The sequence below is a fragment of the Laetiporus sulphureus genome (genome assembly GCF_001632365.1).
Source record: "Laetiporus sulphureus 93-53 unplaced genomic scaffold LAESUscaffold_22, whole genome shotgun sequence".
In the NCBI taxonomy this organism is placed as follows: domain Eukaryota; kingdom Fungi; phylum Basidiomycota; class Agaricomycetes; order Polyporales; family Laetiporaceae; genus Laetiporus; species Laetiporus sulphureus.
Genome location: NW_024468531.1, coordinates 67,967 through 95,242, shown reverse-complemented (window position 1 = coordinate 95,242; position 27,276 = coordinate 67,967). Strand labels below are relative to the sequence as shown.

Below are 27,276 nucleotides of genomic sequence, written 5' to 3'. Positions count from 1 at the left end.
GCTGACGAGCCAGCTCGTTCAGCCCGTACAGTTCAGCCAGCTAGTCCAGCTGGACCATCGCGCACGCAGACGTCGACGCGACATCCCCTGCGGCTTGTTCCTTATCCGAACCAGCATGCCGAGATAAAATTCAAGAAAACTGGTGATACTGTACGAAAGCCAGTTGCGTCGGGGGCGTCTTCGGTCCGTCCCGGTGCGCGTGTGGAGCAAGCCCGTGGCCCCGGTGGTCATGTTGTTTCGCCTGCGACGGGTGAACGCCGACGGGCTGGTCCCTCAGTGTCAACGAACCCTCCCACCGACGTGCATCGCAAACACGATGCTGTGAGCGGACCTCATCAGCCACGTTCCGCCTTGCGCGACGGGCGTGGCACTGCCCCCGGTGCCAAGTCAGTTCCTCGTTATGGCGTTATCAGGCGACCTTTGGGAGAAAGCTCAGAGGAGTCTGATGCCTCAGAAAAGGAGGATCGTATGGATGTTGATGACTTCTCGCATATGCGCTGGCTTGAAGAGCTTGAAGAGCGGTAGGTCGTTGTCACGAGCTGGACTTAGTGTTGATAAAGGAGGTTTTCGTCGTGACGGTGGATGAGGCAAGGTTTATGCTGCTTATATGTTGACCATCTTTGTACGTTTCTTTGCTATGAGAAGTCTTTTACTTTACACGTCTTGAACTATCAGTGGTGGTTATCTGTGGAGGATGGTTATAACGAGGATGTTTTATGTATGAGGGTACTGAGCTGTAACTCGTCGTTTTGAGCAGAACGAAGTTTCGACTGAGGAGGTTTTTGTTGTGGTGGCGGAAGAGGCGAGGTTTATCACGCTGCTTATGTGTCGACCATCTCTGTATTTCTGCTTGTCATGAGAAGTCTTTTACGTTACATGTCTGAGCTATCACTACTTGGTGATTATCTCTGGAGAATGGTCGTAATGGGTATGTGATATGTATGAGGGTATGGATAGTGCAATGGGTATGCGAGCACGGCTTTGTGGTGGTATGTGAGAACATTAAGGGAAGGGTAGCCAGCTACTGTAAAGGTAAATAATGCGATGATGTAGGAGTTCGACCGCTACTAATGTGAGTGAGCTGTTACAACAACAATGGAAGAGCATTTGTGGAGTACAATGGGGGGTATACTTTGTGATATTTATGAATAATGATATATGCGTGAATTCAGTGAACCGTCTATTTGAACGCAGGCATGCAGATTGATGCCACGGTCAGAAACGCCAAAAGACAGGTTAAGAGAAATACTGCGCATGCCAAATTAATCGGCGCAAGATCGTGAATGACCAGGAATGAGATACGTACCGCCAATTGTGAACCCGCCAACCACATCATCTTTGAGAACAGTGTATATCACAGAGGGTGTGAGAGAGAAAACGACGACAGCCCCGAAAGCTGCGCAGTAAAACCATGCGGCTTTATACCGCTCGACGTACTCGATGCCATGGCGCTCGTCCATGGATAGAGCTTCCATAAACTCATGGCGACCTTTCGATTCGTCCGGGTGATCGAGGTAATGCCGCATTCGCTGGATACAACGCTCGGTCGTCGCGCTTTGGTTCACATGCTCCGGATAGACAATGTCATCCTGTGCCTGTGTGTGAGTACACGAGTATGAGCTTCCATTCAATCTCAATAGCGTGGATCATGTCTACTGACCCACACCTTTACAACCGTCCTAGATGTAACATGTGAGCGTCGCACTTACACCATGGGCTGGCTGCAGCTTACCTTATACAGCACCAACTGAGCCAACCGCGCTTCTTGCGATACGTTTTCTTAAGTTTCCGCAAGAGCGTTTCGTCATCCCACTCGGGTTTGATAACCAGCACTGTGCGCTCCATCCCAATGAACGTCTGCAATGCGAATTCGGTCCACTTTGGCTTCCATTCTGGCAAGGCATGACTTGTGAGTCGTGATGTCCTAACCATCAGCCCAGCGGCAGCGGCGCGCGATCCATAGGGTGCGCTCCGACATTGAACAACGGATACGGAGCCAGAAGCTGAGATGCTTCTGTCAGATACCGATCGGACGACCGCGCGCTCAGCATGACTGCACGAGGACTTAGGTGGCTGAAAACGGGGAGAACACGACGGGGCCGGGTACAGTGGTGACAAAATCCAATTAGTCGTCAGCGAGTGGGACGATCTGAGACGCGGCGTAATCATCTCGAAGGTGTCCGTAGCCAGGCAGCTTGCAGTCATCGACTGAAACGACGTTAAGGAGCGCAGCGAGTTGATTTGAAATGATGCCTGACTCCTTGCAGTCTCCGGCGTCGAGGGTATATCAGGTGTGAACGCGACAGCGGACACTCCGATGGAATGCGCAGGAACATTGGAAGCCTGAACCAGGAGTAGCGGAGGCAGAAGATGAGGGGATTGGTCATGGCAGCCATCGCAGGCAATAACGGGATCGGGTAAGGTAGTTAGAGCACTTCTAGGTCTCATGATAGTCGTACGCCTGCTAAGCGGGTCCGCACAGGATGCGGCTCGTCGGAGAACGATGTTATCGCGTTGCGGAACGTACAAACTATTTTCAGTGGCAGTAGTCGCGCACCAAACTGGAGATGAGGAGGGCATGGGAGCATCGAACGGAGCAATGAGAGGCGATATTGCGCGCATGCTCGTCGAAATTGGGTGCGTCACAGCAAAGTCTGCGAAACCAAGACCATCTGCAAACCCCGCCTGGTCGTACATATGTTCATCGCGGCCGCAGTGAGGTGAAGCGGTCCGCAAGGGAGAATGATTGTATGGTAAGGAAACCGGCGTGGGGGAATCGTGGGAGTATGATCCCTCCCACCAGTTATCGACGCTGTGTCGAGAGCGGGATGAAGCACCGGGCACATCCTCTGGCTCGACACAGCCTTCCAGCATGAGTGCGTTACCCGATCGACTGATTGTACCCTGATCGCTATACTCCTGCGAGTCCACCTGCGTCGTCGCATCCGAGGACGCGTCATCACTGTGGCGTTCTTGAGCAATCTCGTCAAATGAGATCAGATGGCCCAATATGTCAGGCAGAGCATCCATGGTGCTCTGTTCAGCCGTTCCGCGCAGGGAAAATGCATCCAAAAGGGAAGGAGGAGGACGAGCTGGGCTGACGGACCCGTGGTCAACACGATCGACGTTTTGACCTTGCTCAAGGAGGTCCAACATGTGCTGATACCCTGCCTCATCGAGGGTCTCGTTGGAGTTCCAACGAAAGGCAGGGATATCGTCGCCCATGGGCGCAGGCGGATGATGGGGGACGAGGGAAGATGAAGGATTTCAACCAAATGGCGAGCTCTTTATATATGCACAGGGAGCCCAAAGGACGACGCCCACAAGCCATAACTTCCTGCTCGCGCGCTCGCGTTTCCTTCCGCATTATCACGAAGTGCTTTGTGCTTTGAACCTGTACGGCGACATCCGTGTGCAGAGAGGTTGAAGAGGAGAAGTGCTCCCCCCACTCGCGTCCGCCCTTATAAACGCCTAAGAACGCCCGATGGCCGTGATTGGCGTCGCTGAGATGGGTTCTCCCGCGGCGGGGATGTCATCATACAGGGACCGAGACATGCAGATGGAAGGATCGATTCACATGACTGGAAGACACCGCTGGGGAAATTATGTCAGCATTTTTTCGATCGGATAGTCCATCAGCACGCTACCGTGAAGAGTTGAACACAACGAAATTGAGCCGATTGTCGCCGAGAAACTCCGGTATTGTGGTCGTGGTCGAGCCTGAGCGCTGCGATAGACAAACCAGAGTTCCCCACCCCATGTTATCCATCCTCTCCCTCCAACGGAGACGCTTTTTTCAAAGTCTAGCTTCGCTACGTCAGATTCTGCTTTGATCACGCGGAGATAACAAAATATAAGCGTGCGTCGGCATGCAAGATCGAAGACAAGCATGTAGGGTAGGTGTGGCGTCCTATCCATGCGGTGAGTTAATCGTTCAAAGGCGTTGGGCACTCCCATGAGCCCGGACAGATGACGTTGACAGCTGAAAACTTCTCGACAACCAGTACCCATGAGCAGAGATAAATTCCTGCGTCGGTATGCACGTACCTGCGAAAGGCTGCACACGTGCGGCGGCAATGAAGCAGACGAAGACCCTTCAAAGCGTGCCAATGAAGATGTCAAAGTGCAGGCGCCACTCACTGGACTTGCCCCGTATTCAATCTGTTCAATAACGGACCAGGATGGCCCCGGCCGACGGGGGCAATCAAGCACAGGTGGCGACGCGCGCTTAGCCAGTTTTAGCATTTCGCGGGAACGATCGAAGCGCGCGATCCTACCAGACAGGTTTGTGCGTTCGCAGCCTTCCAAGCGGGAGAGATCATGCCTGTATGATGAATTGTCCGGAAACTCTGGTTAGTGCCAACCACCCGTAATCAACATTTTTGCCTCACATTTCTCCTCACCGAAGCGCTATTCTTACGCTGAGTTGCTGCAGTGTTCATGTTTTGACCTCTAGAGGAATTTTATTTGGTTGTGCCACTTACGTCAATCTTGAAAATCGACCGGCCGGACCAGCTGGCTTCCATGGACGAACTGAAGGGGTTGTGCTAGTGGACCTGTGCAGGTCCTGACCAGGCGACATCCGTGCATAAGCCTGCACTCGTCAAGCGTACGTTCTCAGGATAAGCTGCGAATCGCAGCACATTCTGACGAGCGTAATAGAGCATGATGGATGAAATACCTTGAGTTGCAGAGACCACAGCACGAGGAGAAGATGGGGGTAGAGAACCTGGCACTTGGCCTGAGTCCACTCTTGATATAGTGTGGATGGGATGGCATCCAGTTGGGAGAAAATAGTTTCAAGAGGTCAACAAGGATGAAACGCACCCCGATATCGTCAGATATATTGTAGCATCCTTCATCATTTGTTTGGGACCCAAAATAAAATCATCTAAGACACGACGAATACAACAGGATTGATACGACGTAGCGGTCATCGTTTCAGACGATGATGAATGGTAGTGAAATTATGGCGCGCCGCCGTGGCCGTCAAAGAAACGCCTCGGCGTGACAGTTGTCACGGACATGTGAAGGCGAGTCACAGTCGGCCGACGCCTTCCGCGCTGTTCCCGCTCTGTGGAGTGTTGACCATCTCTATCTCCGCCTCCAACGTTCACCACCTCTTCTACGATGATGTCCACTCGCGCCTTGGGTCTTGGATCTGCCCTGAGACAGGTTGCATTCAAGCCCAGATTCGGTACTTGACTCCATTGATCCTACAATCTGCGGCGGCACTGACATTCGTGGTTTGAAGCTCCCGCTTTAAGGAATGCCGTCGCGAGGCGGTGAATGGGTCTCACTTCACGCGTGCTGCTAGCAGTGCTGAAATCAATGTGTAGGGGAATCACGACTCGATCACTACCGCCCTCAGCGTCTGAGGAGATCCTGAACGCGCAACGACTGAAGCGTCCCTCAAGCCCCCACTTCACCATCTACCAACCCCAGCTCACCTGGGTTGGGTCCATTGCCCACCGTTTTACGGGCGCTGGTCTGGGTGTCCGTGAGTTATAGTCATTTGCTTTGCGTCGTAGAAGGGTCGGGTCGCTGAAAATCTAGGACGCACAACCATACACAGTCCTCTACGCCTACGCCCTTGCCTACCTCGTCGCCCCGACCGTATTTGACTCTACGCATGTCGTTGAGTTCATTGCTGGTCTTCCTGAGGGTCTGAAGATCGCGGGCAAGACCATCCTTGCCGCGCCTTTCGCGTTCCACTCCTGGAATGGTATTCGTCATTTGGTCTGGGACGTGGGAAAATGTGCGTCCGGCCTTTCTCCAGATAGTCGCATGATGCTCATGACACCTCTGCGGTTCTCCAGTCACCACCTTGAAGGGAGCCTACCAGACGGGTTACGCTGTCCTGGGTGCTACAGCTGTTACCACCGTCGCGCTTGTGATGATGTAAATTGCAGTCCTTTTGTTGCAGAATTTGAGTATCCAAGAGCATCGTGGTGTGTGGTTGTACGCTCCAGTGTATTCTATCTGGTTTGAAGGGTGATGCGGCGTGACTGCGTATATGGAGTCGGCTATGACTTTCATGCGAATCGTTGCAGTAAGGTGTGTATTGGACGAACCTTGAAGTACGCGCGGTGGTCTGCTCTGCAACTTGCATGAGCTTCGCCGACGTTGGCTGAATCCCGAACAATACGGAGGCATATTCACGAAAATATAAGATGGCAATTGGAAGCACCCTCATTGGATACCGTATGCGTGCGACAGTGACGTCAACGGAGACGCGATCGGGTTACCGGCGCTTCGAGATATCCTCATCCACGGCCGCCCGCGTTCATGTCCTCCCTCCTCCGTCTCACTCGCCTCCATCTCCGCACACTCGCGTATACGCACCGTTCACATCTTTTACTGCGACCATACTCATCTCAGCTCCGTAACATGTCCGCGAAAACCATCGCTGTTCTCGACGAGTCTGAACTCAAGGATGGAGAGATGTGCGAGTGGATGTGACGCGACGAGCGAGGGCGACTGCTGATGGTAAATTTAAGGAAACAAGTGGATTTCGAAGGCGAAGGCAAGGTGCTCCTTGCACGTCTCGGCGACAAGATTCACGCGACGAGCGCATTCTGCACTCACTACGGTGCCCCTCTTGCGAAGGGTGTCCTCACTGCCGATGGTCGTGTTGTCTGGTAAGTAACGCAATACGGTGTTTAGAGAGGACCATGGATACTGATATTTTAATGGATTCTCAGCCCCTGGCATGGTGGTAAGTAGTGTCGTGCAACACTGAATGAGAACGCAATCTGAGATCAGTTCTTGCAAGCCTGCTTCAACGTGTGCACTGGTGATATTGGTGCGTGAGCCATGAACGTTGAACCATATCTTTAAGCAACTCTGACACGTAAAGCAGAGGATGCGCCTGCACCCAATCCCATCCACTCTTTCAAGGCGTACATCGCCGACAACAAGATCCACGTGACCGCGAATCCCTCCGACACGCTCAAGAGCAACCTCTCCCGCCAACCCAAGCTGTCTGCTGCAACTGTAAGCAACAGAAAAGGTGTCGTCATTGTCGGTGGCGGCAGTGGTACGTTTCACTGTGTCGAAGGCTTGCGCGAGGTACGTCTGGTATTGTGACATAGGTGTATGTGCCGAGGTTCACGCGCATATAGCACGGGTACAATGGTCCGATCACTGTGCTCTCGAGGGAGTACTACAGTCCAATTGATAGGTGGGAGCATATATGCGTTGCGAATCTTGTCAAGTCATTAACGATGTTCCTAGGACTAAGTTGAGTAAGGCGCTTATCACGGATCCGGCGAAGATCGAGTTGCGCTCTCCTGAGGAGCTAAAGACAGAATATGGTGTTGACCTTCGAACCAGTACCGAGGTTACTGCGGTGGACGTGCCTGCAAAGGAAGTCGTCGTTGGTCAGAACAAGGAGCGCGTTCCATACGATACGCTTATCCTGGCGACGGGCGGTGTGGCCAGGAGGCTCCCGATCGAGGGTAAAGACCTTGCGAATGTCTACACTCTGAGAGGCATTGATGATGCGAAGAAGATTGACGCAGGTAGTTGTAAGGTCATGTTTGTTCAGTGCATGGCTGATGCGTGGTCGTTACAGCTTGCCAGGAGGGTAAGCGACTCGTAGTGATCGGTTCCTCCTTCATCAGCATGGAGCTCGTGGTCGCGGTCTCGAACCGCAAGCTCGCGTCGATCGATGTTATCGGTCTGGAGGAAGTCCCCTTCGATTCCATCCTTGGCAAGCAGGTTGGCCAGGGTCTCATGAAGGTTCATTTATCTCTCTATCTGCACTGTCATTTGGTCGTTAACGATATATCGTGCAGTTTCACATCAGCAAGGGTGCGCGCTTCCACATGCAAAGCACCATTGAGAAGATTGTGCCTTCGAAGACGGACTCGTCTAAGGCCGAGGCTGTTATTTTGAAGACGGCTGACGGTCAGCGGACACTGCCAGCAGACGCAATAGTCATGGGCGTTGGTGTTGCCCCCGCGACACAGTTCCTGAAGGGGAGCAAGGGTTTCGAAAATGCGCTTGACAAGAGCGGGGGGGTGGTCGTGGATCAGTTCTTGCAGGTGAAGGGAGTGGAGGACGTGTATGCCATTGGCGATATTGCGATCTACCCTCAGCCTGGGACGGGGGAGATGAGGAGGATCGAGCACTGGAACGTAAGCACTGCACGCTTGTTTGAAGAATAAGAGCTGACGCGACATTATGTAGGTTGCTGGCAACCAAGGACGTGCGGTCGGTAAAACGATCGCGGAAGGAAAGCCCCAGCCGTACGTCAAGATCCCTGTGTTCTGGAGTGCACGTATGTAGTCTTTCCTTTTTTGTTCCTTGTGCGCGGATTGACAATACTATGCAGAGGGTCAGCAGCTGCGCTACTGTGGCGTTGGCGCAGGATTCGATGATATTATCATGGTCGGAAATCCAGATGAGATGAAAGTAAGCAGGAATCCTCTATTCGCAAACTTCAACGGCTACTGACTTCCGTTTCAGTTCATTGCATACTATGTGAAAGACGATAAAGTCGTTGCAGTGGCTAGGTGGGTCATGACGTTGTCATTGACCTTCTGATTATTGAATCGTCATCTGCAGCATGCAAAACGACCCTGTTGTCAGCAAGGCATCTGAGCTCATGCGGCTGGGCATGATGCCATCGCCTGCAGAGCTGAGGGGTGGTAAGGTAAGCCCATCCGGTGGAATGCTGCTTGAATGTACAGTTGACCGCTCACCTCCTCACAGGATATTCTGTCTGTTGATATCCAGACCGTTAGCGCAAAGGGCAGGGTGTTGTCAGCCAACTAAGAGAACGTTGTGCATGTCAAGAGAAGAAGCAAATGACTCGGTGTATCGTGTGATGATTGGACTTGTATAAGAAGATAGCCTCCTGTAGTTCTACGCCTGTAGCATATAGCCCTCGTGAACGCGATCAACAGAATCTTGTAAGCTGTAGCATTGAAAAGAATTTTTGACAGAGGGCATGAGGTGTGTTGACTCCCAGGGAACGAAATGCGGCAGCTGGGAAAAGGGAGCAGTTGCATACATGCACCTCAATCAATGAGAGAACGCAGATATCGGACAAGACATATATAATCTGAAAAACGGACGACACATTAAATCTCAAATTGGTGGCAGTGGAACGCAACGCCATGGCGTCTTCAAAAGTCATGTAAAAATACATTTTCGAATCATACGAGGGTAGCGAGGATTTTGTGATAGCAATGTCTCAGAAAGAGCAGCGTCAGTATATCCGTTTCGCAGATTGTAGTAGGATTGTCAAAAGAGCAGCGTCAGTAGATCCGTTTCGCAGATTGTAATAGGATTGTCATAAGATGTCCCGAAAAGCGAGAATGAACGTGCCAATTGATAGGCCCATCGACAAGCAAATCGAACGTGGATACTTTCAATCGATCTATAAGTCATTTTGTGAGAATGGACAGATAGAAACCGAGCGAATGAAATACGCACCTTGCGCATGTGCAGAAGTCGAGCCATTTTTCAATATGCGCCATGAATATGGTTGTTCTCGTCGAAGTCGTCGAAGTCTTCATCGTCCTCGTCAATTTGTGGGATGTCCGCCTCCGAGAGATAGCCACCCTCATCAGTGTCCGTGAATTCTTCCCAGCTGCAGTAATGCTCTACCTTCTCGGCAAGGTGCTCCCATCGTCGACGGTTATAATCGCCCAGTTTTGTACAGTGCCTGAAGGCTATCTTCTTTAGATTTACGTCATGTGCGCGCCGTTCTTGGAGAGCGATCTCTAGCTCCTTCAACGGGCCGCACGATGTAATCGGACCGAAAGAGATCGCCGGGGCCATAAAATCAACCTCACTGAAAGTCAGTGTGCGGAGATCGTGTGCGAAGTAAAGGACATCGCCATCGCCATCGTCTCGAAGGCGAGTCCGGAGAGCCCGTGGTAGGGTCAGCGCCATGCCACCAACCACATGCAGACTGGAAAGGTTTGGCAGATCACCAAACAACTCCATCCAGCCTAGGTCATCGAACCCACATGACATCTCCAGCGTGCGAACGTAGATGAGCGGGACGGCCTTGCAGAACGTAGCGACCAATTCGCGTGCCGGAAGGGATTGTAGATCAGATGCGTAACTGAAATCCAGCGTGCTCGATGATCCGACATAGCCGCGACACCAGTCAAGCTGTTCGGCGTCACTGGAGGCCCTGATCATGATTCGCCACAACTCTGAACTAATGTGCAAGGCTTTCCATTGTGTACGTGTGAACAACTTCGCCGCTAGAGTAGCGAACGGTTGTTCGTCACCGAACGCGTAAGGACACGTCCACTCGATGCTCGTTTGCAAAGGAAACGAGATATGATCGACTAGGCTCGCGACATGAGATATATCGCCCTCTGAGAAACACAGCAGCCGGAGGCGCGGGAGAGGGACTATTGTATGATCTTCTCGATTGTCACTGAGCGAAAATGGGTTGCTCGAAAGGCTGAGTACTTCCAGACCGGGGACTGTATTCAATGTCCGCAGCATGTCGCCCAAAGTCGTTTCACGAACACGGGAAGTAAGTTCGCGCACCGTGTGGGGAAGAGGTGTGCCCCAAGGAAACGAGATGTCATCTAATTCGAGTCGTTGTAGAACCGGCAACTGTTCGGGATTGAGTAGAAGGCCAAAACTGACTGGTTCGTGCCAAGTGCTGTTACACGTAATTATAATATGCTGCAGGACAGGTGCTGACCCGTCAATGAGTTGTGCGATGTTCTTCAATACATCCATTGGAGCCGAAATGCGAAGGATCCCTATCCGAAACATCTTCTGTAGTACGACAGCGACCATCTGGCGTGGTATTGCTGAGTCGGGAACATAGCGAGCTACAACCACCAAGGGGATGTCTTTGGAACGGCTAAGAATTTCTGTTATCCATTCCATGGCAGTCTCGGTCACATATATATGTCGCCATAGCGCGGGCGACCGAAGAGCAACATCGCGCCAAAGGGAACATACATGAGTGACGACAATCCACTCGTAGGGATCAGGGTCCTGTAACGGGCTGTAGTCCAAAGTCTGGGTAGTGAGTCGGACTTCCTCGAAGATGTTCGTTAGGATCTCGACCGGAAGCCTGCAAGCAGTGCGATGCGAGTTCAACCGCTTTCTCAGCTTCTGGATCTCCCGATGATGCATAGCTATCTCTCGAGCAATGTGTTCTTCAGCGTCATGTCCCAAGTCGTTTGATGTCGCATGACCGCCGAGGTCCGCGGGTCCGCTGTCCATATTGGATTCTGCAAAATTAGCATGAGCACGATTGCTCAAACGAACGGGCTCAGAGGTTCAGCGCGCTCACCCGCCGCCAACGAGGGAGGCCGTCCTCGAGATTAAAGCTGAAGCTGAAGATCAACTGCACAACGCGTTTGAATTGGAGAAAATATCGATTTGAGCCGAAAGCAGCAGGCCTGCCTTCTAACAATCTTCGGAACTTTCCGATCGTCTTACTGTGGCACGATCGACTGCCACGCGGCAGACTCGCCTGCATTGACCGTTGAAACGTATGTATGCTTTTCCTGCGACTTTACTCGGAGGCTACAAACGATTTAATGGTGCAACATACCGCTACAAAACCTAATCGATCCTTCTGGCTCTTAGATCAGATCAGAGGCCTAGGGGAGAGATTGAAAGGACATGCCATAGGCGAAGGTGAGAAAGTTCAGTACTCGCGATAAGATAGTAAACATGCTTAAAGGTGTGCAGACCTGACTGTCACCTTATGATGATAAAAAGCAGCAGGATGAGCGGCACACCTTCCAGTCTCCAAATTCGCAGTAAGTCGAGCTTTAGCATACTAATATGCACCAACTATGATGCTGCGATGACGCTGAATTCTCGTCCTCATCCTCACTTTACTGCGCCACTCGGTCTCACTCCACTGCCTCCGCAGTACGTTGACAAGACTTTTCGTTCCGTTACTCTATATTGATGCAGTCATCAACGCCGATCTTCTTCAAATATGCCCGTGCTCGCCCCATTTTGGGATGACGTACAAATGTGAAGTTAGATTGCTTGATGTGCACGGACCATTGTGGAAACGAATATCGAAATCGGCCCTCTCCAAGGCGAGCGTGTGTAGGTTATGTATGAAATGATGGTCGCTGCCATAACCGTCATGTCTCAAGAATGCCGGGCAGAATCGTGATCGCGTCACCGAGTACCTTCGAAGCGATGAGTGCGAGTAAGTTCTGTCACTGCGGGATCGTTGATATTTCGCATCGAGTGCACGATGGTGAAATCTTTACACGACCATCGCTGCTTCACCGCTTGGGACTCATTGCAATGGCACGCCATGCCTACGGGAACGGACTGATCGCTGAAACATCTGATCTGCATTCGTAGTGCTAGAAGAACGAAACGGCGTAGCAAAGGCACAAGTACAGCAAGCGAAGCGAGGGGAAGTGACACGGAATCCCACCTGTCGCGCAGTAGTACATGGATCCGGCATTGAGTACACAAAACTGGTATAAGAACTGCCGGACGTTCGAGAAAATATCGCCGGTGCGAAGTGAGAGTCAAGAGGATTTTACAGAAGACGGTGATTATAGGACAAAGGTTATCATGATGACCGTGGACGACGACGTAATTGTGCTAAGCGATGAAATAGGACGCGGGTATGCCCTACGCCATAATGACCGTGGCAACAATGTGCCATATTCGAGATCACGGCGATGGCATGACGAAAGAAAACTAGGAGATTGGATGAGGGTATGATGCTCGGGCTGAATTCCGCATGATTTGCAGATGGGATGAGAGTTGGCCAGAGTGACGGGCTGCCGTTGGATCTACATGTCCAAGTTTACTTGGAGAGGAAAGCGAAGGTGAGATGGCGTGACTACAAATGCGGTAATTGACTATGCGGCGGCTTGTTCGGTTGGACGAGGCTGCTTATTCGCCAGTTGTTTCGCCTTCAATTCTCTCTCAGCATCACTTGGGAATTGGTGCTGGTTATAACGAGTACTGAATCCAATTGAGTTCAGTTATGCTTTAAATAATGACGAGGACGCACATCAACACGTTTTTGTCACTCAGTTTAGGAAAGCGGGCACAAATCTCTGTGCAAACGTTAATCCACTGTGAGTCATCCGACGCTGAGTCACTGTCCGACGCAGTGATGCCTAGATAGAAAACTATGGAGACGTCTCGCAGCTTGGCAAAATGTCCCTCAGCCAAAAGCTCGTCGATCTGAACACAGGCCTCTTGGTCAAATGCATTAAGCAGGGCATCGCCGGTTTCCAGTTCCGAATCGCATTGTATTCGAAAACAGACATCTTTGAGATCGTTTGATGATATTGTGTGTAACAGAGGCAGCAGCACACTCCGGACAAACAGTGCAACATCATTCATTTCTGAAATGATGATACACAGTTTCAGTCCCTGCATATTTACGTTTGCTTCAAAATTGATAGGGTGCACTCAAAAAGCGTGAGCCATGCTGTGCAGGGAACATGTTTTGATGGAGTACTCACAGAGCAAAGACTGTAAATTGCCATCAGCACTGTCCTGCTTTCTTGCCCACAAGCCGACATCTGCCTCCTCGAGTCTTCTGCTGACTATGTTCAGAATGTCTTGAGTCGAAGCGAGAGTTGCCGCAGAGACATTTGGATGTAGCTGAAGTTCTTTGAGGATAGCTTGATCCAGCAGACCGAGAAGATGGTGTCCAATATCTTCGAAGCACGACATGTCATAGCCAAGGCGAGTCACTTTCGTCAAAGGCATGCGGTGGCGTTCAGGTAGTGGAGCCATGGACCTCGATTTGCTCCAGTGCAGATCCCAGCAAGAAAGGTACTGCAGATGAGGAAACGAACAGACGACCTGAAAGAAGGGGCTCGCCGATGGCATCGTCACATTGCTTAGGCACAATGATGTGATATGACTGAATTCGTGCAAACTCCAAAATGCCAAATGGCGCATGAAGCAGTGCTCGAAGCTGACGAGATCGAACTCGAGCGACTCCAGGTATGGAAGTTTCCCTGCCAGCATTACGAGAATCGATGCCAACTCTGGCGCCGTAGTAACGATCTCCGGATCTGACTGACTCCGCCCGATCTGTAACAATTGTACACCGCTGGCGAGGAGAGGAATCCGCGTCAGTGACCTCGCACAGGCGACTGCCTCTTTGCGACTGCGGAGCAAGGGCTTCTCGAAAAGGACCGCGCGGCTTTCGGTGTACCACCCTCGGCAAACGAGGGCGCAGTTCAACAGAGTCTGTCTGTCGTCATTCCCTTTCAAAAGGTACGGATCGAGATGGTCGATGATGCGCTCGCAGACCTCGGGCGGAAGCTGAAACTGAGGGATATTAATTGGCGGGGCTGGATTGGCGCCTAGTGGAGCGGCCATGGTAGGATCGGACGGCTTATGTTGTTACATGAGCAAGTGTCCGAGAACAGGATTGTACGTAGCTGCTCACAAGTGGATTCAATGTGTGCGAGACGTAGTGTGTCAAAATGGAGGTTGAAAATGACGCAGAGGATGTCGGTGAGACTCGGGAATAAGAGTAGGATGGACGGCCGTGCGACGACTTGGAGGTGTGAAACCGCTTATATATGTAAAGAACGCTTCGATACCACAGAACCGCGAACCTTCACGACTCCGATACGGTCCGCTGACGCTCACAGCCTCTACTGGCAGCACTTGACCATCACATACTTCCATCGCGCAAGGATAGAGGATGTGGCACTGTCCTACCATATAATACACATTTGAGTTCCGATGTTCGCTGTCTGTCACCAGGGAATAATTTTTGGACGTACAGCAAAAAGCAAAGACGATGTAACTGCATATCAAACGCCGGACATCGATGTTGCTCTGCACATGCACTGACTGCGACGAATACGATGTTCTGTTGTGCTACCTATCTTGAACCGTCGCATTCCTACCTGGATCGCCTCTCCAGAGTCACTGCCTGCTACCTATCTTGAACCATCGCATTCATACCTGGATCGCCTCTCCAGAGTCACTGCCCTTCGCCTTCTCAGCTACGTCCTGGCTCGTGCCATGGACAGCATCCGCAAGATGTGGGCACGAGTAACGCGCCGTGCTATCTCCATAGTGAACGGAGGATGTCATGCTGGAACGGACATAGCTGTCGCAGGCACTGCGCACTACACCACCTGCCCGTGAACAGGGAGCTTGCTGCATGCAGCACACATGTACAGCTGTCTTGAACAGCCATGCCGCTCAGCCTGGCTTCTCAGCTTCCATTTCTTAGCGGTTCCTATTACTATCAGGCACCGAGTCTCCCAATAGTAGCGCTTGGTTGCGGTGCAATTGATCCCTGCAGCTGTAAGGCCGATCGAATACAACACTGCCTTGAGGCTGTGACACGCCGAATAGTCATTTTGTGTCCACGAAGTTATCGGAGTCTGACATAACATTGTTGATACCAGATCGTGCATGGGAAGCTGTGTGAGCCACATGCGGTGGTGTGGGCAGGAGACGACTCGGAGGAAGAAGTCGCCCACCCTGATGTTCACATAGAATGTCAAACGCAATCAGAGCGATCCGGATAATACCGGTAATAACGGCTCGAGTCGAGACGCACCGAGTACAATGTGATGTGATGCTCTCCTTCCATCGTCCGCAAAACATGTCCGACTCGCTTCTCCGCTGCCGCGCGCCGATGAACGACACTGTTGTTGATCATGCAGGAATCAGACCTAGACGGCTAACGTTCAATCTGGCCGTGATCCACTCGAAAATGTCTTGAGTAAACCGGACGCATAAACCGCATCTACGGCATAGTCCCGTCCTAATAATGATCTGCTTGAGATAGATCCCAGCGTTCCATTGTATGATATCCCGTCATCCAGGAATGCGTCTAGCGTAGAAAGAGGAGTGCTAATGACATGTAGTCAATGAGATTAAATGGCAAGACACTCACCCGCGCTGTTGCTTGAGCATTCCCGCAGCGATCATCATAATTTCATCTGTTGAATGCCATAGACTCATCGCGGGGTGGAATCTGTGAGATCTCTGCCACGAGCGAACGATCCGTGACTATCATCTCTGAATTGTATTTCGGTCTGCCAAATATCTTCTCGGTCATCTCGTGTGCGAATGAGGATCGACATACTTTACCCTCCGCGGCCTGTAGCCCATCAACACGAGACTGCCTCCAAAGTCCGACGTATGGACGCACCCTTGAAACGTACCTCATCCGTATTCTCCACCTGCCGCTTCAGCCTCTCCAAGCTCGTGCCTCTTGCCTCCGCTAGGTGCTTTTTCTCTGTATTCCAGCCTTGTATCGTACTGTTCCGCACCCGATCTTTCTTATACTTGATCTTCGACTCGGACTGGCTCTTCTTGCGCCGGTGGTAACGCTCAAGCTCGGATCGGCCACAGAATCAGACGGTCACGGCGGTGACGGTGTCGGCGCTTCTTGCGGTGGCCTGCTTCTCGTCGCTCCCCGTAGTATAGGCTCGAGCTAACACCAGGGGGTCCAGTGAGAAGTGTACCCGTGGGAACGCTGAGTTTGAACATGCCGCCGCCACCGCCACAACGCGACCACGCGACCAGAGGACGCGCCTCAGGCTGAGCGTGTCTTCCTGCATACTCCTCGTGTCGCTCAATGCTAGCATGACGTTCGTTAACGCATTCATACGGTCAAAGTCTTGTCTATAGTAGCAAATATGTCTGAACCTGCTCAGTCTTCTCTCGGCGACCCTCAAATCAACGCTGAATGGCTTGCTGAGCTGTTCTCTCAAAAGTGTGGGATCTCGTAACCTCGAGAATTCCAGATCAAACACGGACTAGACATCATTGAAGGACGCGAGGTCTTTCTAGTTATTGCACCAGGTCAGGGCAAGACGACAGTCTTCTGGGCCCCTCTACTCGCAGCTCAAGCATTCGGTGAGCGAGGCGTCGCGTTATACATTGTCCCTACCAAGCTACTTTCTATACAGCAGGTACGATATCTCTGCTGGATTCACACACAGAAATAAAGAGCTATGTATGGCTTGATTTACTAGAGCGAGAGTGCCCGTCGAGTTGGGCTGCGCGCGATCGCGCTGAACGAGGATACTGTCCGCGACGCATACTACGACAAGCGCGATCTTTACGACGAGCTGCAGAACGGTGAAGATGTCCGCATCGCTTTCCTGAGCCCTCAAATGCTTGCTGGAGAACGCATGATGAAGCTCCTGCGAATATCTGGCTTCAAAGACCTGATCCGCTGGTTCATGATTGATGAGGCTCACTTGCCCGATGACGAGAGCCCTCTGGCGCGAAAGCTATTCTGTTCTCAAGACGATGCGTGCGCGGCTGAACTCCAATACAACCTGGGTTGCTGTGACCGGTACGGCTACTTCTGGTCATGCTCTCAAAATTGCGGCAGGTCTTGGCTTTCGGCAAGGGCAGTACGTGAACGCTCGTTACTCCATTGACTGCCCGCATATCAAGTACATCACTCGCTTCTTTATGCACCCATTCTCTGGCTCCGAGTTTCGATCGTCTCGACTCCGCGGAGAAGGTGGGTATATCAAAAGTTCCACTAGACGAATGCTGAGAAGGAGAGGGTGTAGAATACCCATGCTGCCAACTGTATGTTTGGAAGTTGGAGCCATAGCCTGCAAAGATTGGACTGTACTGCCCATGGTATGCTGTATGCGGGTGAGAAGCTGTCGAAAAGGGACTGGCAAGCGGATAGGGCCTAGAGTCTGGGGAGTGGTTTGGGCCACTTTGGTGGGCAGAGGAAGCGAAAGTGGGGCTTTCTCTGCTTGCTTCTTCATCACTTTGATTTGTACTCTGTATTGCATTGGTTTCTTGAGACGACATGGCTAAAATACACGAGAGGTACACGATCTACGCGCGATGTCCTTTACAGACGCGTTCTGTACAACGCGATCACGTGGTGTGTCCGACCAGCGCCAAAGCTTCGAGCGTCGAATTGCCGTCGGCACGTTGAAACTCCGCTTTCCCACGGGGGGTCTTCCCTCTGGACCCCCCGTGATAGTCTCAGCCTGAGTATAAGGAACGACTGTCTTCCTGTACGAAAGCTGATTTATGAGCCTACCCGTAGTAGTATGATTATGGATTGAGTCATTGCAATATCCGCATGCTTTCTGGCTCCTGCGATTGCACCACACCTCAGAGCAGAGCACTAGTGCTCGCTTTGGATCCTCTCGGTAAGAAGATCCATGTCTAGCTTCGCAAGCATCGGCACCTCCAATCAGTCCGTGCTCTCGCCCTCGTCTACCCTCGTCCTGCAGCGGGTCTACATGATTACTTCTCGTTTCACTTCGAGGGCTTGATCATCTCTGCACATTCATCCTTGGGCTCGACAGGAAGTAGGTATGCGTACAGTATATCAGAGGTTCTGTATCACTGAAAGCTTGTTAATGACCAAGACTCGGCTTCGCATCTGCTATCATCCTCTCCGGAGCTTGTCACGGTGCTCTGCTCAACTTCCTGCGTGCATTACTGGAACGTCAACGTTCCAAACCGCGGTCAAGTTGGAATCGTTCCCTTGAGGATTTCACTGTAGGGAGAAGGCAATCCCTGCCAAACTGGTGCGTTCACATGATCCCTTTTGCCCTCGGAACACTATTTGTGCATTTCAGCCATACAGCCCAGCGTTGCGTCCTTAACTACGGCTTGCATGCGCACTCCACTTTGCGACGACAATTTGCAGGTAGTCACCTGCGAATTCGACGAGTCATGTCTGCCTATATTCAGTGTGCACCGCGGTCTCGGACGACAATTTGTAGATCATCTTCACGCTGACATCCGCGTCTGTGTCCACGTTCATCAGTACGTTCATCTTCGGCCTACGCGCTGTCTCCGCGGGCAAGATCGAGCCACCTCCTCTTTGTATCCTGCAGCGTCAGAGAAAGTCCCCCGGTTGCGCCTTGCCGCTATTGACGTTCCATCAGTAGGACATGTGGACAAGGCCATCAACGCGACCGTTCCTGTTGAGGTTCCCTCCACGGTGCACATTGACAGGGCCGTCCGCATCTCAATCTCGGACAAGGTCACCTCAGTGGAGAACACGGATCCAGCATTGGATACTCCCATCTCGGATGATTGCAACATAGCACTCATGACATCCCTCATCCCGAGCCTTCCGATCGGGAAGGCGACGCATGCCTCCCGCGTTACAAGGGCACGGCCGTGAGCAACCTCACGGTCCTTCGGCAATGCAGGCGTTCCCATCGCTTGGGGCCTCATAGCCTACAAGATGTTCCTTCGAATCGCGAAAGTCGCTGGCCACGCTCTTCTCTATCTCACTTATTTGCCCGCCACTGCCTGCTCAACATCGTGCGCAATCTATCAGCGTCGTTCAACACGGGCATCGTTCTTTCGGCCTTCTCTCCGATGCAGGATCCCGTTGGAAAAGTCCATACAGCAAGCGCTCTCAACGTCTCGTTCATTTGCTTTCGCCCATTAAACTTACGCAGGCACTTGACCGCCGTCAATCGTTCTTAGTGAGTTCTCGTACCATTTTCACTCCTTTAGCTTGCTGACGATCTTTTGTAGGTTATCGACATCGTCCCTTTTCGATTTCCCTGCCTCGGTCACACCGCACTCTCCTGCCATCACCTTAGGCTCACATTGTATTCCCTAGTGGATCGCCCTCGCTTCTTCCTCTGCTCTCGCATCGTTCGCGTGGGATGCTCTTCTTCCGATGTGGTCTTGGATCACGATATCGTGGCACATGGGTCACCGCCGATAGTTGCTCGAGCTTCGGAGCTCACCATCTGCAATAGGGGAGAACGGGCGAAGCGAAGGATTCCCCAGTCATCGCGATAATTTGATAGCATTGTCCTTGTTAGGTGCGCTGGCCCGAGTCGACCGTCGGACTGTGCGTCCATTTGTTGGTCCTGCTGTCCTAAGGCCTGCTTTCGCTTCAGCGTTCTCCGGACATCACATGAAACGACGGGAAGGACTGCCACAGGAGGTAAGCATTACTTATCTCCGTGCTTCTTTGCCCTCGCCGATTTATGCTCCCTTCAGCGTCACACACCTACACGAGCATACGTTCGTCGTCGTCGATAACTCGGACAGACGACATGCAAAGCTTCATCGGACGCATCGGTTCCGGAACAATGCATTCCCATTCCCTCTTTGGTGGGCGTTGTGCGCAGCATTCGTCTCATGATGCCTCCCGCCCTTGGACCACATGCTATGTCTCGTCCCGATCTCTCTTCCTGTCTTGTGGTTCCGATGTCCTTTCTCGTCGCTGTAGTCTCGGTCTTTCGTCTCAGCTTCTTTTCCTCGTAGACGTGGTCTCTGTTAATGTCTGTGGTCTTGGTTTCTGATCTCGATCTCATGTGCGATCTCAATATCGGTCTCTACATGCTTACTCGGTCTTCGTATCGAAGAAGTCATGTGTGTATCTGTTTTCTGTATGAATGCCGCGTTTATTTTTTTCTCACTGGTGTATGAGTGAGTTCTGTCACTGCGGCATCGTTGATATTTCGCATCGAGTGCACGATGGTGAAATTGTTTTACCACTATTATGTAAATTATACGACAATCGGTGAGGGTCATTGCGACGGCACACCGTGCTCACGACGATCATAATATCGCCTGAACGCTTCAAATTGTGATGTGGATTCGTAGTATTGAAAAAAAAATGCATAACAAAGACATAGATAAGATCAAGCGAGGCGAGGGAAAGATACAGAAAATCCTATCTTTCGTGTAGTAGTTATATCTGACACCGAGTACACAAACTGGTAATTACCGTGGGACGTCCGAGAATATACCGCCGATGCGAAGCGAGCGTCAAAAGGACTTTGAGCGAAGAGTGTGATAACAGGGACGCGAGGATATCATGATGACTGCGAACGAGGCGTAACTGTGATTGTCGACAGATAGGACAAGGCATACACTGTAGGACATAGTGACCACGGCAACGACGTGCCATGTCCAGTATCATGCCGATGGCATGACAGAAGCGAACGAGGGGATTGGGAGAGAGTATAATGATCTGGATGATTTGTCGATGGGATGAAATTTGGCAGAGGAAGGGAGGGCCGCCGTGGGAGCTGCACGTCCAGGATTGTTTGGAGAGGAAAGTGAAGGCGAGATGGCATGGCTGCGAAGGCAGTAATTGCCTATGCGGCGGCTTGCTCGGTTGGACGAGGCTGCTTATTGGCAAGTTGTTTGGCCTTCAACGCCCTCTCAGCGTCGCTCGGAAATCGGCGTTGGTTATAATAAGTACTGGATCCATGTGTGAGTTCAGTTATGCTGTAAAGAAATGACGATGACGCACATCAACATGTTTTTGTCATTCAGTTTAGGAAAGCGGGCACAAATCTCTGTGCAAAACCCAACGCGCTGCGAGTCGTCCAACTCAGTGGAGCGTAAATTGAAACGTATGAGCACGTCTCGCAGCTTGGCAAAATGTCCCTCAGCCAAAAGCTCGTCGATCTGAACACAGGCCTCTTGATCAAATGCATTAAGCAGGGCATCGGTTTCCAATTTCGAATGGCATTCTATTTGAAAACAGATAAACTTGAGATCGTTTGATGATATTGTGTGTAACAGAGGCAGCAGCACACTCCGGACAAACAGTGCAACATCATCCATTTCTGAAATGATGATGCACAGGTTCAGTCCCTGCATATTTATGTTTGCTTCAAAACTGATAGCGTGCACTCAAAAAGTATGAGCCATGCTGTGCAGGGAACATGATTTGATGGAGTACTCACAGAGCAAAGACTGCCAGTGTAAATTGGCATCAGCACTCTCTTTTTTTCCTGTCCAGAAAGCGACCTGTGCCTTTTCGAGTCTTCTGCTGACTATGCTCAGAATGTCTTGAGTAGAAGCAAGGGTTGCCGCATAGACACATAGGTGTAAGGTGAGTTCTTTGAGGATAGCTTGATCCAGCAGACCGAGAAGAGTATGTCCGATGCCTTCGAAGCACGACATGTCATAGCCAAGACGAGTTACTTTCGTCAAAGGCATGCGGTGGTGTGCAGGTAGTGGAGCGATGGACCTCGATTTGCTCCAGTGCAGATCCCAGCAATAAAGTTCCTGCAGATGAGGAAACGAACAGACGACCTGAAAGAAGGGGCTCGCCGATGGCAACGTCACAGTATGTAGCACCAATATTGTGATATGACTGAATTCGTGCAAACTCCAAAATGCCAAATGGCGCATGGAGCAGTGCTCGAAGCTGACACGTTCGAAATAGAGGGTCTCCAGGTTTGGAAGTTTCCCTGCCAGCATCACGATAATGGATGCCAACTCCGGCCCTGTGAGAGCGTTCTCCGATTTTAACCAATAATTTCCGAGCCGTAACGATTGCACACCACCAGCGAGGAGAGGTATCCGCATCAGTGACCTCATACAGGCGACTGCCTCTTTGCGACTGTGGAGGAAGGTCTCCTTGTAAAATACCATGCGGCTCTGGGCGTACCACCCTCGGCAAACGAGGGCGCAATTCAGCACGGTCTGTCTGTCAACGCGCCATGAACGGTGTGGATAAAATTGGTCGATGATGCGCTCGCAGATCTCGGGCGGAAGGCGAGGCTGAGGGTTATTCATCGGCAGAGCTGCATTGGCGCCTACTGGAGCGGCCATCCGGGCAGGATCGGACGGCTTGTGTCGTTATATGAGCAAGTGTCCAAAAACATGATTAATGTAGTTGCTCACGAGGGATTCTAATGTGCACGAGACGTGGCCTGTCAAAATGGAGGATGACAATGGTGGAGAGGATGTCGATGAGAGGGAATAAGAGTAGGACGGACGGCCGTGCGATGACTTCAAGAGGCCCTGTCGAACCTGTTATATACGTAACGAACGCTTCGATACCACAGAACATCAAATCTTCATGAGTCCGATACGGTCCGCTGACGCTCACACAGCCTCTATTGGTGGCACTTGATCATCACATACCGGCATCGTGCAAGGATAAAGGCTGTGGCACTGTAGCATTGGACTTTTTTGCTTTCCTTTGTTCGCTGTTGCCCGGAGATCAAGGACTCTGTATGTTGGAATATCAAGCCTAGCTATACTTAAGTATGGTCTTATCAGCTGGTATTTCCTTTTATGTACTTATCGGGCATTAGCGCCCGTAAGACTTTTCACCTGCTTCGCTCGTTCTGCGGGCTTCAGTCCTTCTATCATCAAGGAACTGAAGCCCAGTGAGTACCAATACTGTCCTACATGAAAGTAGATTACATACTGATGTACCGTAGTTGACTCTAGGTACATATTAATCACAGTCCTTCTATCATCAAGGAACTGAAGCCCATTGACTCTAGCGTCTGTCCTCCCGTCCACTCCTTTTCCATCCGTTTACACTGTACAGCACAGCACAGCGATGTAACTGCATTTATTCTCTTATTGAACGCCGCACGTCGATGTTGCCCTGCACATGCGCTGACCGTCACGAATACGTTGTTCTGTTGTGCTACTTATCTTGAACCATCGCATTCGTCTGCGGCTCGCCTTCTCTGCCCTCCGCCTTCTCGGCTACTTCCTGGTGCGTGAGATGGACAGAATTGGCAAGATGTGGGCACGGGTAACGCGCCGCGCTGGTCGGAGGATGTCGTATTGGAATGGACGTGGCTGTCACAGGCACTGCGCACTACACCACCTGCCCGTGACATGGAGCTTGCTGCAGCACATATGTATAGCTGTCTTGAACAGCCATGCCGCTCAGCATGGCTTCTCAGCTTTCGTTTCTCAGCGGTTCCTGTTACTATCAGGCGCTCAGTCTCTCAATAGTAGCGCTTGGTTGCGATGCAATTGATTCCTGCAGCTGTAAGGCCGATCAAATACAACACTTCCCTGAGATTGTGACACGCCGAACAGGCATTTTGTGTCCACAGGGTCATCGGAGGCTGACATAGCATTGCTGGTATCAGGCCATGCATGGAAGCCTATCTGAGCTGCATGTAGTGGTGCAGGCAGGAGACGACTCGGAGGAAGGTTCCGCCCACTCTGATGTTCACATAGAATGTCAAAAGCAATCAGAGCGCTCCGGATAATACCGATAATAATGGCTGGAGTCGAGACGCACCGACTACAATGTGATGGGATGATCTCCTTCCATCGTCCGCAGAACATGTCCGACTCGCTTCTCAGCTGCTGCACGCCGATCAACGACACTAACTAGTGTGGATCGTGCAGGAATCAGACCTAGATGTTCAACCGGGCTGTGATCCACTCGAAAATGCCTTGAGTAAACCGGATGCATAAACCGCATCTACGGCATAGTCCCGTCCCATTAACGATATGTTTGAGATAGATACCAGCGTTCCATTGTATGATATTCCGACATCCAGCGAGTGCATCTAGCATAGAAAGAGGAGTGCTAACGACAATGTAGTCAATGAGATTAAATGGCAAGGTACTCACCCACTCTGTGAGATCTCTGAGTGCGAACGATTCGTGACTATCGCCTCTGCATTGTAGCCAAAGACCTTCTCGGTCATCTCGTGTGCAAATCCGGATCGACATACTTCAACATGCTCCCGCGGCCTGCAGTCCATCAGCACGAGACTGTCTCCAAAGCAACGCACGGACGCGCCTTTGAAACGTACTCTATCCGTATTCTCCGCGTGCCGCTTCAGCCTCTCCAGCTCGCATCTCTTCGCCTCCGCTGGGCACTCCTTCTCGTATCTTTGCAGCCTTCCTGCTGTTCCTGCGTCTCTGCGCAGCTTGCGGTGTCGGCGAGCATGAGCGGTCTCTCTCGTGCTCCGACTCGATCTTGCTCTTCGACAAGTTGGACAGACTCGGCCACAGACGGTCGCCGGCGCTCCTTGAGGTGGCGCTAAGATCTCAGATCTCATCGATCATCGCTCGGTGGCTCACTCTCATACCCTCGTCCTGCTCTATATATTTCTGCGCCATCTATCCTTGGGCTCGACAGCAAGTAGGTATGCGTACGGTTTGTTTGAGGTGCTGTATCGCTGAAAGCTTGTCAATGAAGGACTCCGCTTTGCATCTGTTATATATCTTCATCTTGGGACTGCCACTCAACTTTATGCGTGCGTTATCGAAATGTGAACCCACGACCAAGTCAGAGCCATTCCATCTGGCAGGATATCACTTGTTAGCAGAATGCAGCCTTTGTCTTACTAGTGCGTTTACATTATTCCTTTTGCCCTCGGAACGCTGTCCGCTCATCTCAGCCATACAGCTTAGCGTTGCGGACCCAACTATGGTCAGCATGCGTTTTACAGTCTGCGACGACGACTCGGAGGTATTCATCTTCGAGGTCGACGTGACGGGTCAGACTACATTCAGCGCGTGCACCATAGTCTCGGACGATAATTCGGCTATCGCCTTCACGCTAACATGCGCGTCTGTGTCCACCTTCACCGGTACGTTCATCTTCGGCCTACGCTCCGTCGGCAAGCAAAATCAAGCCTCCTCATCCTCGTCTCCCCGCAGCGCCAAAGACCGTGCCCCTGATGACGCTCCACCAGTAGCTTCCGTCCCGGACGAGTGCAACACAGTACTCTCCGCGCCCCTCACCCCGAACCTTCCAACCAGGAGGGCGACGCATGCCTCACGTGTTGCTCGGCGCGGCCGTCACGGTGAGCAACCTTATGGCTCTTCAGCGACGATGGCGTTCCCATCGCTTAGGGTCTCATAGCCTACAAGACATTCATTCGGATCGCGAAGTCGCGGGTCACACTCCTCTCTACCCCACTCACTCACCCGCCACTGTCTGCTCGACATCGTGCGCAGTCTATCGGCATCGCCCGATACGAGCATCGCTCTTTCGGTCTTCCTTTCCGATGTAGGGCACCATGGGGAAGTCCAGCAAGCCGCTCTCAGGGTCTCTTTTCTTTGCTTTCGTCCATCAAGCTTCTGCAGGGCCTTGATCGTATTCAATCGTCCCTAGTAAGTTCTCGTACCATTTGCACTCCTTTAATTTGCTGAGGATCCTTTGTAGGTTGTCGATATCGCCCCTTCTCGATTTCTCTGCCTCGGTCACACTGTACCCTTCCGCCATAACATCTTCGAATTGTATCTCCCAGTGGATTGCCCTCGCCTCTTCCTCTGCTCTCGCATCGTTCGTGTGGGACGCTCTCCTTATGATGCGGTCTTGGATCACGATATCGTGTCGCACCGGTCATGGCCGACAGTTGCTCGAGCTTCGGAGCTCGCCGTCTGCAACGACAGGAGATTGAACGAAGGGAGTGATTCCTAGGTCATCGCGGTAATTTGGTAGCACTGTCGTCGTGAAGTGTGCTGGCCCGAGTCGATCGACGGACTGTGCGTCCTTTCGTTGATTCTGCTGTCCTAAGGTCCGCTTCACTTGAGCTTCATCCGGACATCGCACGAAACGACGGGAAGGATTGCCATGGGAGGTAGGCTTTACTTATCTCTGTGCTTCTTTGCCCTCGCCGAGTTATGCTCCCTTCAGCGTCACACACCTACACGAGCGCACTTTCGTCGTCGTCGATAACTCGGACAGACGACACGCAATGGTTCATCGGACGCATCAGTTCCTGAACAATACATTCCCATTCCCACTTTGGTGGGCGTTGTGCGCAGCATATGTCTCCATGGCTTGATCCCTCCCACCCTTTAGCCATATGCTATGTCTTGCCTTTTCTAGGATATGTCTCGTCCCGATCTCTCTTCCCGTCTTGGGGTTCCCATGTCCTCTCTCGTCACTGTAGTCTTGGTCTCTCGTCTCGGCTTCAAGTTCTTCCCCTTGTAGAACTGATTTCTCTCTTAACGCTTATGGTCTTGGTTTCTGGTCTCGGTCTCATGTGCGGTCTCAATCTCAGTCTCTTTGTGCTTACCGGTCTTCATCTCGTTCTATCACTGCGGCATCGTTAATATTTCGCATCAAGTGCGCTAGTGAAATATACGACCATCAATGTTTCACAGCTTGAGACTCAGTGCGGCACTGACAGCACACAGCGCCCGCGGCGATCATGATATCGGCTGATCGCTTCAAATCCTGATCTGTATTCATAGCCTAGGAAAATGAAACTGCAAAACAAGGACATAGGTACAGATGAAGCGAAGCGAGGGAAAGTGACACGGAATTATGTCCGTCGTGCAATAATTACATCCGGCACAGAGTATTTAATCTGGCATAGAAACTGTGGGACGTCTGAGGATATATCGCCGATACGATGCAACGGTCATGAGCAATTGTGCGAAAACGGCGATGACGTGGACCAGGGGTATCATGATGACCGTGGACGAGACGTAACTGTGATCATTGACAAAATAAAATGGCGGGATATGCCCCACGTCATAATGACCGTGACAACAATTTGCCGTATCTATGGTCACGGAGATGACTTGACGAAAGCGAACGAGGAGATTGGATGAGAGTGCGATGCTCGGGCTGAGATCTGGATGATT

The 27,276-nt window shown here is 51.6% G+C and overlaps 12 protein-coding genes across 12 annotated transcripts; 8 read left to right on the top strand and 4 right to left on the bottom strand.

The window, feature by feature from the left end:
• Window positions 1–813: 813 nt before the first annotated feature.
• LAESUDRAFT_195709 (uncharacterized protein) lies at window positions 814–3,343 on the bottom strand. The gene is made up of 4 exons (XM_040901534.1): window positions 1,733–3,343; window positions 1,661–1,679; window positions 1,307–1,595; window positions 814–1,248 (listed from the first exon to the last, which is right to left on the bottom strand). Exons 1-4 carry the CDS (start codon window positions 3,223–3,225, stop codon window positions 1,181–1,183), a joined length of 1,869 nt encoding a protein of 622 aa, XP_040763798.1. The 5' UTR covers window positions 3,226–3,343; the 3' UTR covers window positions 814–1,180.
• Window positions 3,344–5,069: 1,726 nt separating this feature from the next.
• LAESUDRAFT_700922 (SDHC, cytochrome b subunit of succinate dehydrogenase) lies at window positions 5,070–5,905 on the top strand (the record flags this gene model as incomplete). The annotated part of the gene is made up of 5 exons (XM_040906430.1): window positions 5,070–5,197; window positions 5,255–5,285; window positions 5,340–5,500; window positions 5,576–5,758; window positions 5,820–5,905. Exons 1-5 carry the CDS (start codon window positions 5,131–5,133, stop codon window positions 5,903–5,905), a joined length of 528 nt encoding a protein of 175 aa, XP_040763797.1. The 5' UTR covers window positions 5,070–5,130.
• A 369-nt stretch (window positions 5,906–6,274) lies between these two features.
• Window positions 6,275–8,958, top strand: LAESUDRAFT_726260 (uncharacterized protein). Its single transcript, XM_040908993.1, has 14 exons — window positions 6,275–6,446; window positions 6,501–6,641; window positions 6,705–6,718; window positions 6,776–6,805; window positions 6,863–7,071; window positions 7,125–7,183; window positions 7,237–7,523; window positions 7,577–7,743; window positions 7,800–8,141; window positions 8,194–8,284; window positions 8,339–8,418; window positions 8,473–8,519; window positions 8,572–8,659; window positions 8,719–8,958. Exons 1-14 carry the CDS (start codon window positions 6,391–6,393, stop codon window positions 8,779–8,781), a joined length of 1,674 nt encoding a protein of 557 aa, XP_040763796.1. The 5' UTR covers window positions 6,275–6,390; the 3' UTR covers window positions 8,782–8,958.
• A 160-nt stretch (window positions 8,959–9,118) lies between these two features.
• Window positions 9,119–11,214, bottom strand: LAESUDRAFT_750188 (uncharacterized protein; the record flags this gene model as incomplete). The annotated part of the gene is made up of 2 exons (XM_040911596.1): window positions 9,119–9,388; window positions 9,445–11,214. The coding sequence occupies one exon, from the start codon at window positions 11,212–11,214 to the stop codon at window positions 9,475–9,477; it is 1,740 nt and encodes a 579-aa protein (XP_040763795.1). The 3' UTR covers window positions 9,119–9,388; window positions 9,445–9,474.
• Window positions 11,215–12,769: 1,555 nt separating this feature from the next.
• Window positions 12,770–14,734, bottom strand: LAESUDRAFT_195366 (uncharacterized protein). The gene is made up of 4 exons (XM_040901533.1): window positions 14,396–14,734; window positions 13,455–14,340; window positions 12,995–13,400; window positions 12,770–12,945 (listed from the first exon to the last, which is right to left on the bottom strand). Exons 2-4 carry the CDS (start codon window positions 14,323–14,325, stop codon window positions 12,840–12,842), a joined length of 1,383 nt encoding a protein of 460 aa, XP_040763794.1. The 5' UTR covers window positions 14,326–14,340; window positions 14,396–14,734; the 3' UTR covers window positions 12,770–12,839.
• A 51-nt stretch (window positions 14,735–14,785) lies between these two features.
• On the top strand, window positions 14,786–15,204 carry LAESUDRAFT_726256 (uncharacterized protein; the record flags this gene model as incomplete). The annotated part of the gene is made up of 3 exons (XM_040908992.1): window positions 14,786–14,824; window positions 14,882–14,940; window positions 14,964–15,204. 3 exons carry the CDS (start codon window positions 14,786–14,788, stop codon window positions 15,106–15,108), a joined length of 243 nt encoding a protein of 80 aa, XP_040763793.1. The 3' UTR covers window positions 15,109–15,204.
• A 1,508-nt stretch (window positions 15,205–16,712) lies between these two features.
• Window positions 16,713–17,162, top strand: LAESUDRAFT_632291 (uncharacterized protein; the record flags this gene model as incomplete). The annotated part of the gene is made up of 2 exons (XM_040903414.1): window positions 16,713–16,892; window positions 16,956–17,162. Coding segments are annotated over 2 exons (387 nt in total), but the record flags the coding sequence as incomplete, so codon positions are not given.
• A 1,113-nt stretch (window positions 17,163–18,275) lies between these two features.
• Window positions 18,276–19,479, top strand: LAESUDRAFT_195335 (uncharacterized protein). Its single transcript, XM_040901531.1, has 3 exons — window position 18,276; window positions 18,333–19,409; window positions 19,462–19,479. Exon 2 carries the CDS (start codon window positions 18,584–18,586, stop codon window positions 19,097–19,099), a length of 516 nt encoding a protein of 171 aa, XP_040763791.1. The 5' UTR covers window position 18,276; window positions 18,333–18,583; the 3' UTR covers window positions 19,100–19,409; window positions 19,462–19,479.
• A 457-nt stretch (window positions 19,480–19,936) lies between these two features.
• On the top strand, window positions 19,937–20,311 carry LAESUDRAFT_195305 (uncharacterized protein). Its single transcript, XM_040901530.1, has one exon. The coding sequence runs from the start codon at window positions 19,995–19,997 to the stop codon at window positions 20,241–20,243; it is 249 nt and encodes an 82-aa protein (XP_040763790.1). The 5' UTR covers window positions 19,937–19,994; the 3' UTR covers window positions 20,244–20,311.
• A 1,149-nt stretch (window positions 20,312–21,460) lies between these two features.
• On the bottom strand, window positions 21,461–22,685 carry LAESUDRAFT_195340 (uncharacterized protein). The gene is made up of 4 exons (XM_040901532.1): window positions 22,588–22,685; window positions 22,248–22,533; window positions 21,642–22,187; window positions 21,461–21,574 (listed from the first exon to the last, which is right to left on the bottom strand). Exons 2-4 carry the CDS (start codon window positions 22,513–22,515, stop codon window positions 21,558–21,560), a joined length of 831 nt encoding a protein of 276 aa, XP_040763789.1. The 5' UTR covers window positions 22,516–22,533; window positions 22,588–22,685; the 3' UTR covers window positions 21,461–21,557.
• Window positions 22,686–25,123: 2,438 nt separating this feature from the next.
• LAESUDRAFT_195278 (uncharacterized protein) lies at window positions 25,124–26,248 on the top strand. The gene is made up of 4 exons (XM_040901528.1): window positions 25,124–25,265; window positions 25,336–25,481; window positions 25,541–25,791; window positions 25,844–26,248. The coding sequence occupies exons 1-4, from the start codon at window positions 25,240–25,242 to the stop codon at window positions 26,099–26,101; spliced, it is 681 nt and encodes a 226-aa protein (XP_040763788.1). The 5' UTR covers window positions 25,124–25,239; the 3' UTR covers window positions 26,102–26,248.
• On the top strand, window positions 26,212–26,774 carry LAESUDRAFT_195296 (uncharacterized protein). Its single transcript, XM_040901529.1, has 2 exons — window positions 26,212–26,261; window positions 26,318–26,774. The coding sequence occupies exon 2, from the start codon at window positions 26,452–26,454 to the stop codon at window positions 26,737–26,739; it is 288 nt and encodes a 95-aa protein (XP_040763787.1). The 5' UTR covers window positions 26,212–26,261; window positions 26,318–26,451; the 3' UTR covers window positions 26,740–26,774.
• The last annotated feature ends 502 nt before the right edge of the window (window positions 26,775–27,276 follow it).

Bases quoted from the DNA above. Each gene is read 5' to 3' on its own strand.
- LAESUDRAFT_195709 (XM_040901534.1), bottom strand. From the start codon at position 3,225: ATGGGCGACGATATCCCTGCCTTTCGTTGGAACTCCAACGAGACCCTC. The intron at 1,249-1,306 runs GTACGTATCTCA...TGGCATGCGCAG, and splicing joins TGGCGGGTTCACAATTGGCG to TATTTCTCTTAACCTGTCTT.
- LAESUDRAFT_726260 (XM_040908993.1), top strand. From the start codon at position 6,391: ATGTCCGCGAAAACCATCGCTGTTCTCGACGAGTCTGAACTCAAGGAT. The intron at 7,524-7,576 runs GTAGTTGTAAGG...TGGTCGTTACAG, and splicing joins TGCGAAGAAGATTGACGCAG to CTTGCCAGGAGGGTAAGCGA. The intron at 8,520-8,571 runs GTGGGTCATGAC...CGTCATCTGCAG, and splicing joins AAAGTCGTTGCAGTGGCTAG to CATGCAAAACGACCCTGTTG.
- LAESUDRAFT_195340 (XM_040901532.1), bottom strand. From the start codon at position 22,515: ATGGCCGCTCCAGTAGGCGCCAATGCAGCTCTGCCGATGAATAACCCT. The intron at 22,188-22,247 runs GTGGTGTGCAAT...ACGCTCTCACAG, and splicing joins GCGGATACCTCTCCTCGCTG to GGCCGGAGTTGGCATCCATT.
- LAESUDRAFT_195335 (XM_040901531.1), top strand. From the start codon at position 18,584: ATGCGCACTCCACTTTGCGACGACAATTTGCAGGTAGTCACCTGCGAA.
- LAESUDRAFT_195366 (XM_040901533.1), bottom strand. From the start codon at position 14,325: ATGGCCGCTCCACTAGGCGCCAATCCAGCCCCGCCAATTAATATCCCT. The intron at 13,401-13,454 runs GTGAGTACTCCA...ACGCTTTTTGAG, and splicing joins CAATTTACAGTCTTTGCTCT to TGCACCCTATCAATTTTGAA. The intron at 12,946-12,994 runs GTGCGTCCTCGT...AATTGGATTCAG, and splicing joins AGTGACAAAAACGTGTTGAT to TACTCGTTATAACCAGCACC.
- LAESUDRAFT_195296 (XM_040901529.1), top strand. From the start codon at position 26,452: ATGTCTCCATGGCTTGATCCCTCCCACCCTTTAGCCATATGCTATGTC.
- LAESUDRAFT_195278 (XM_040901528.1), top strand. From the start codon at position 25,240: ATGCGCGTCTGTGTCCACCTTCACCG. The intron at 25,266-25,335 runs GTACGTTCATCT...GTCTCCCCGCAG, and splicing joins GTCTGTGTCCACCTTCACCG to CGCCAAAGACCGTGCCCCTG. The intron at 25,792-25,843 runs GTAAGTTCTCGT...GATCCTTTGTAG, and splicing joins ATCGTATTCAATCGTCCCTA to GTTGTCGATATCGCCCCTTC.
- LAESUDRAFT_195305 (XM_040901530.1), top strand. From the start codon at position 19,995: ATGCAAAGCTTCATCGGACGCATCGGTTCCGGAACAATGCATTCCCAT.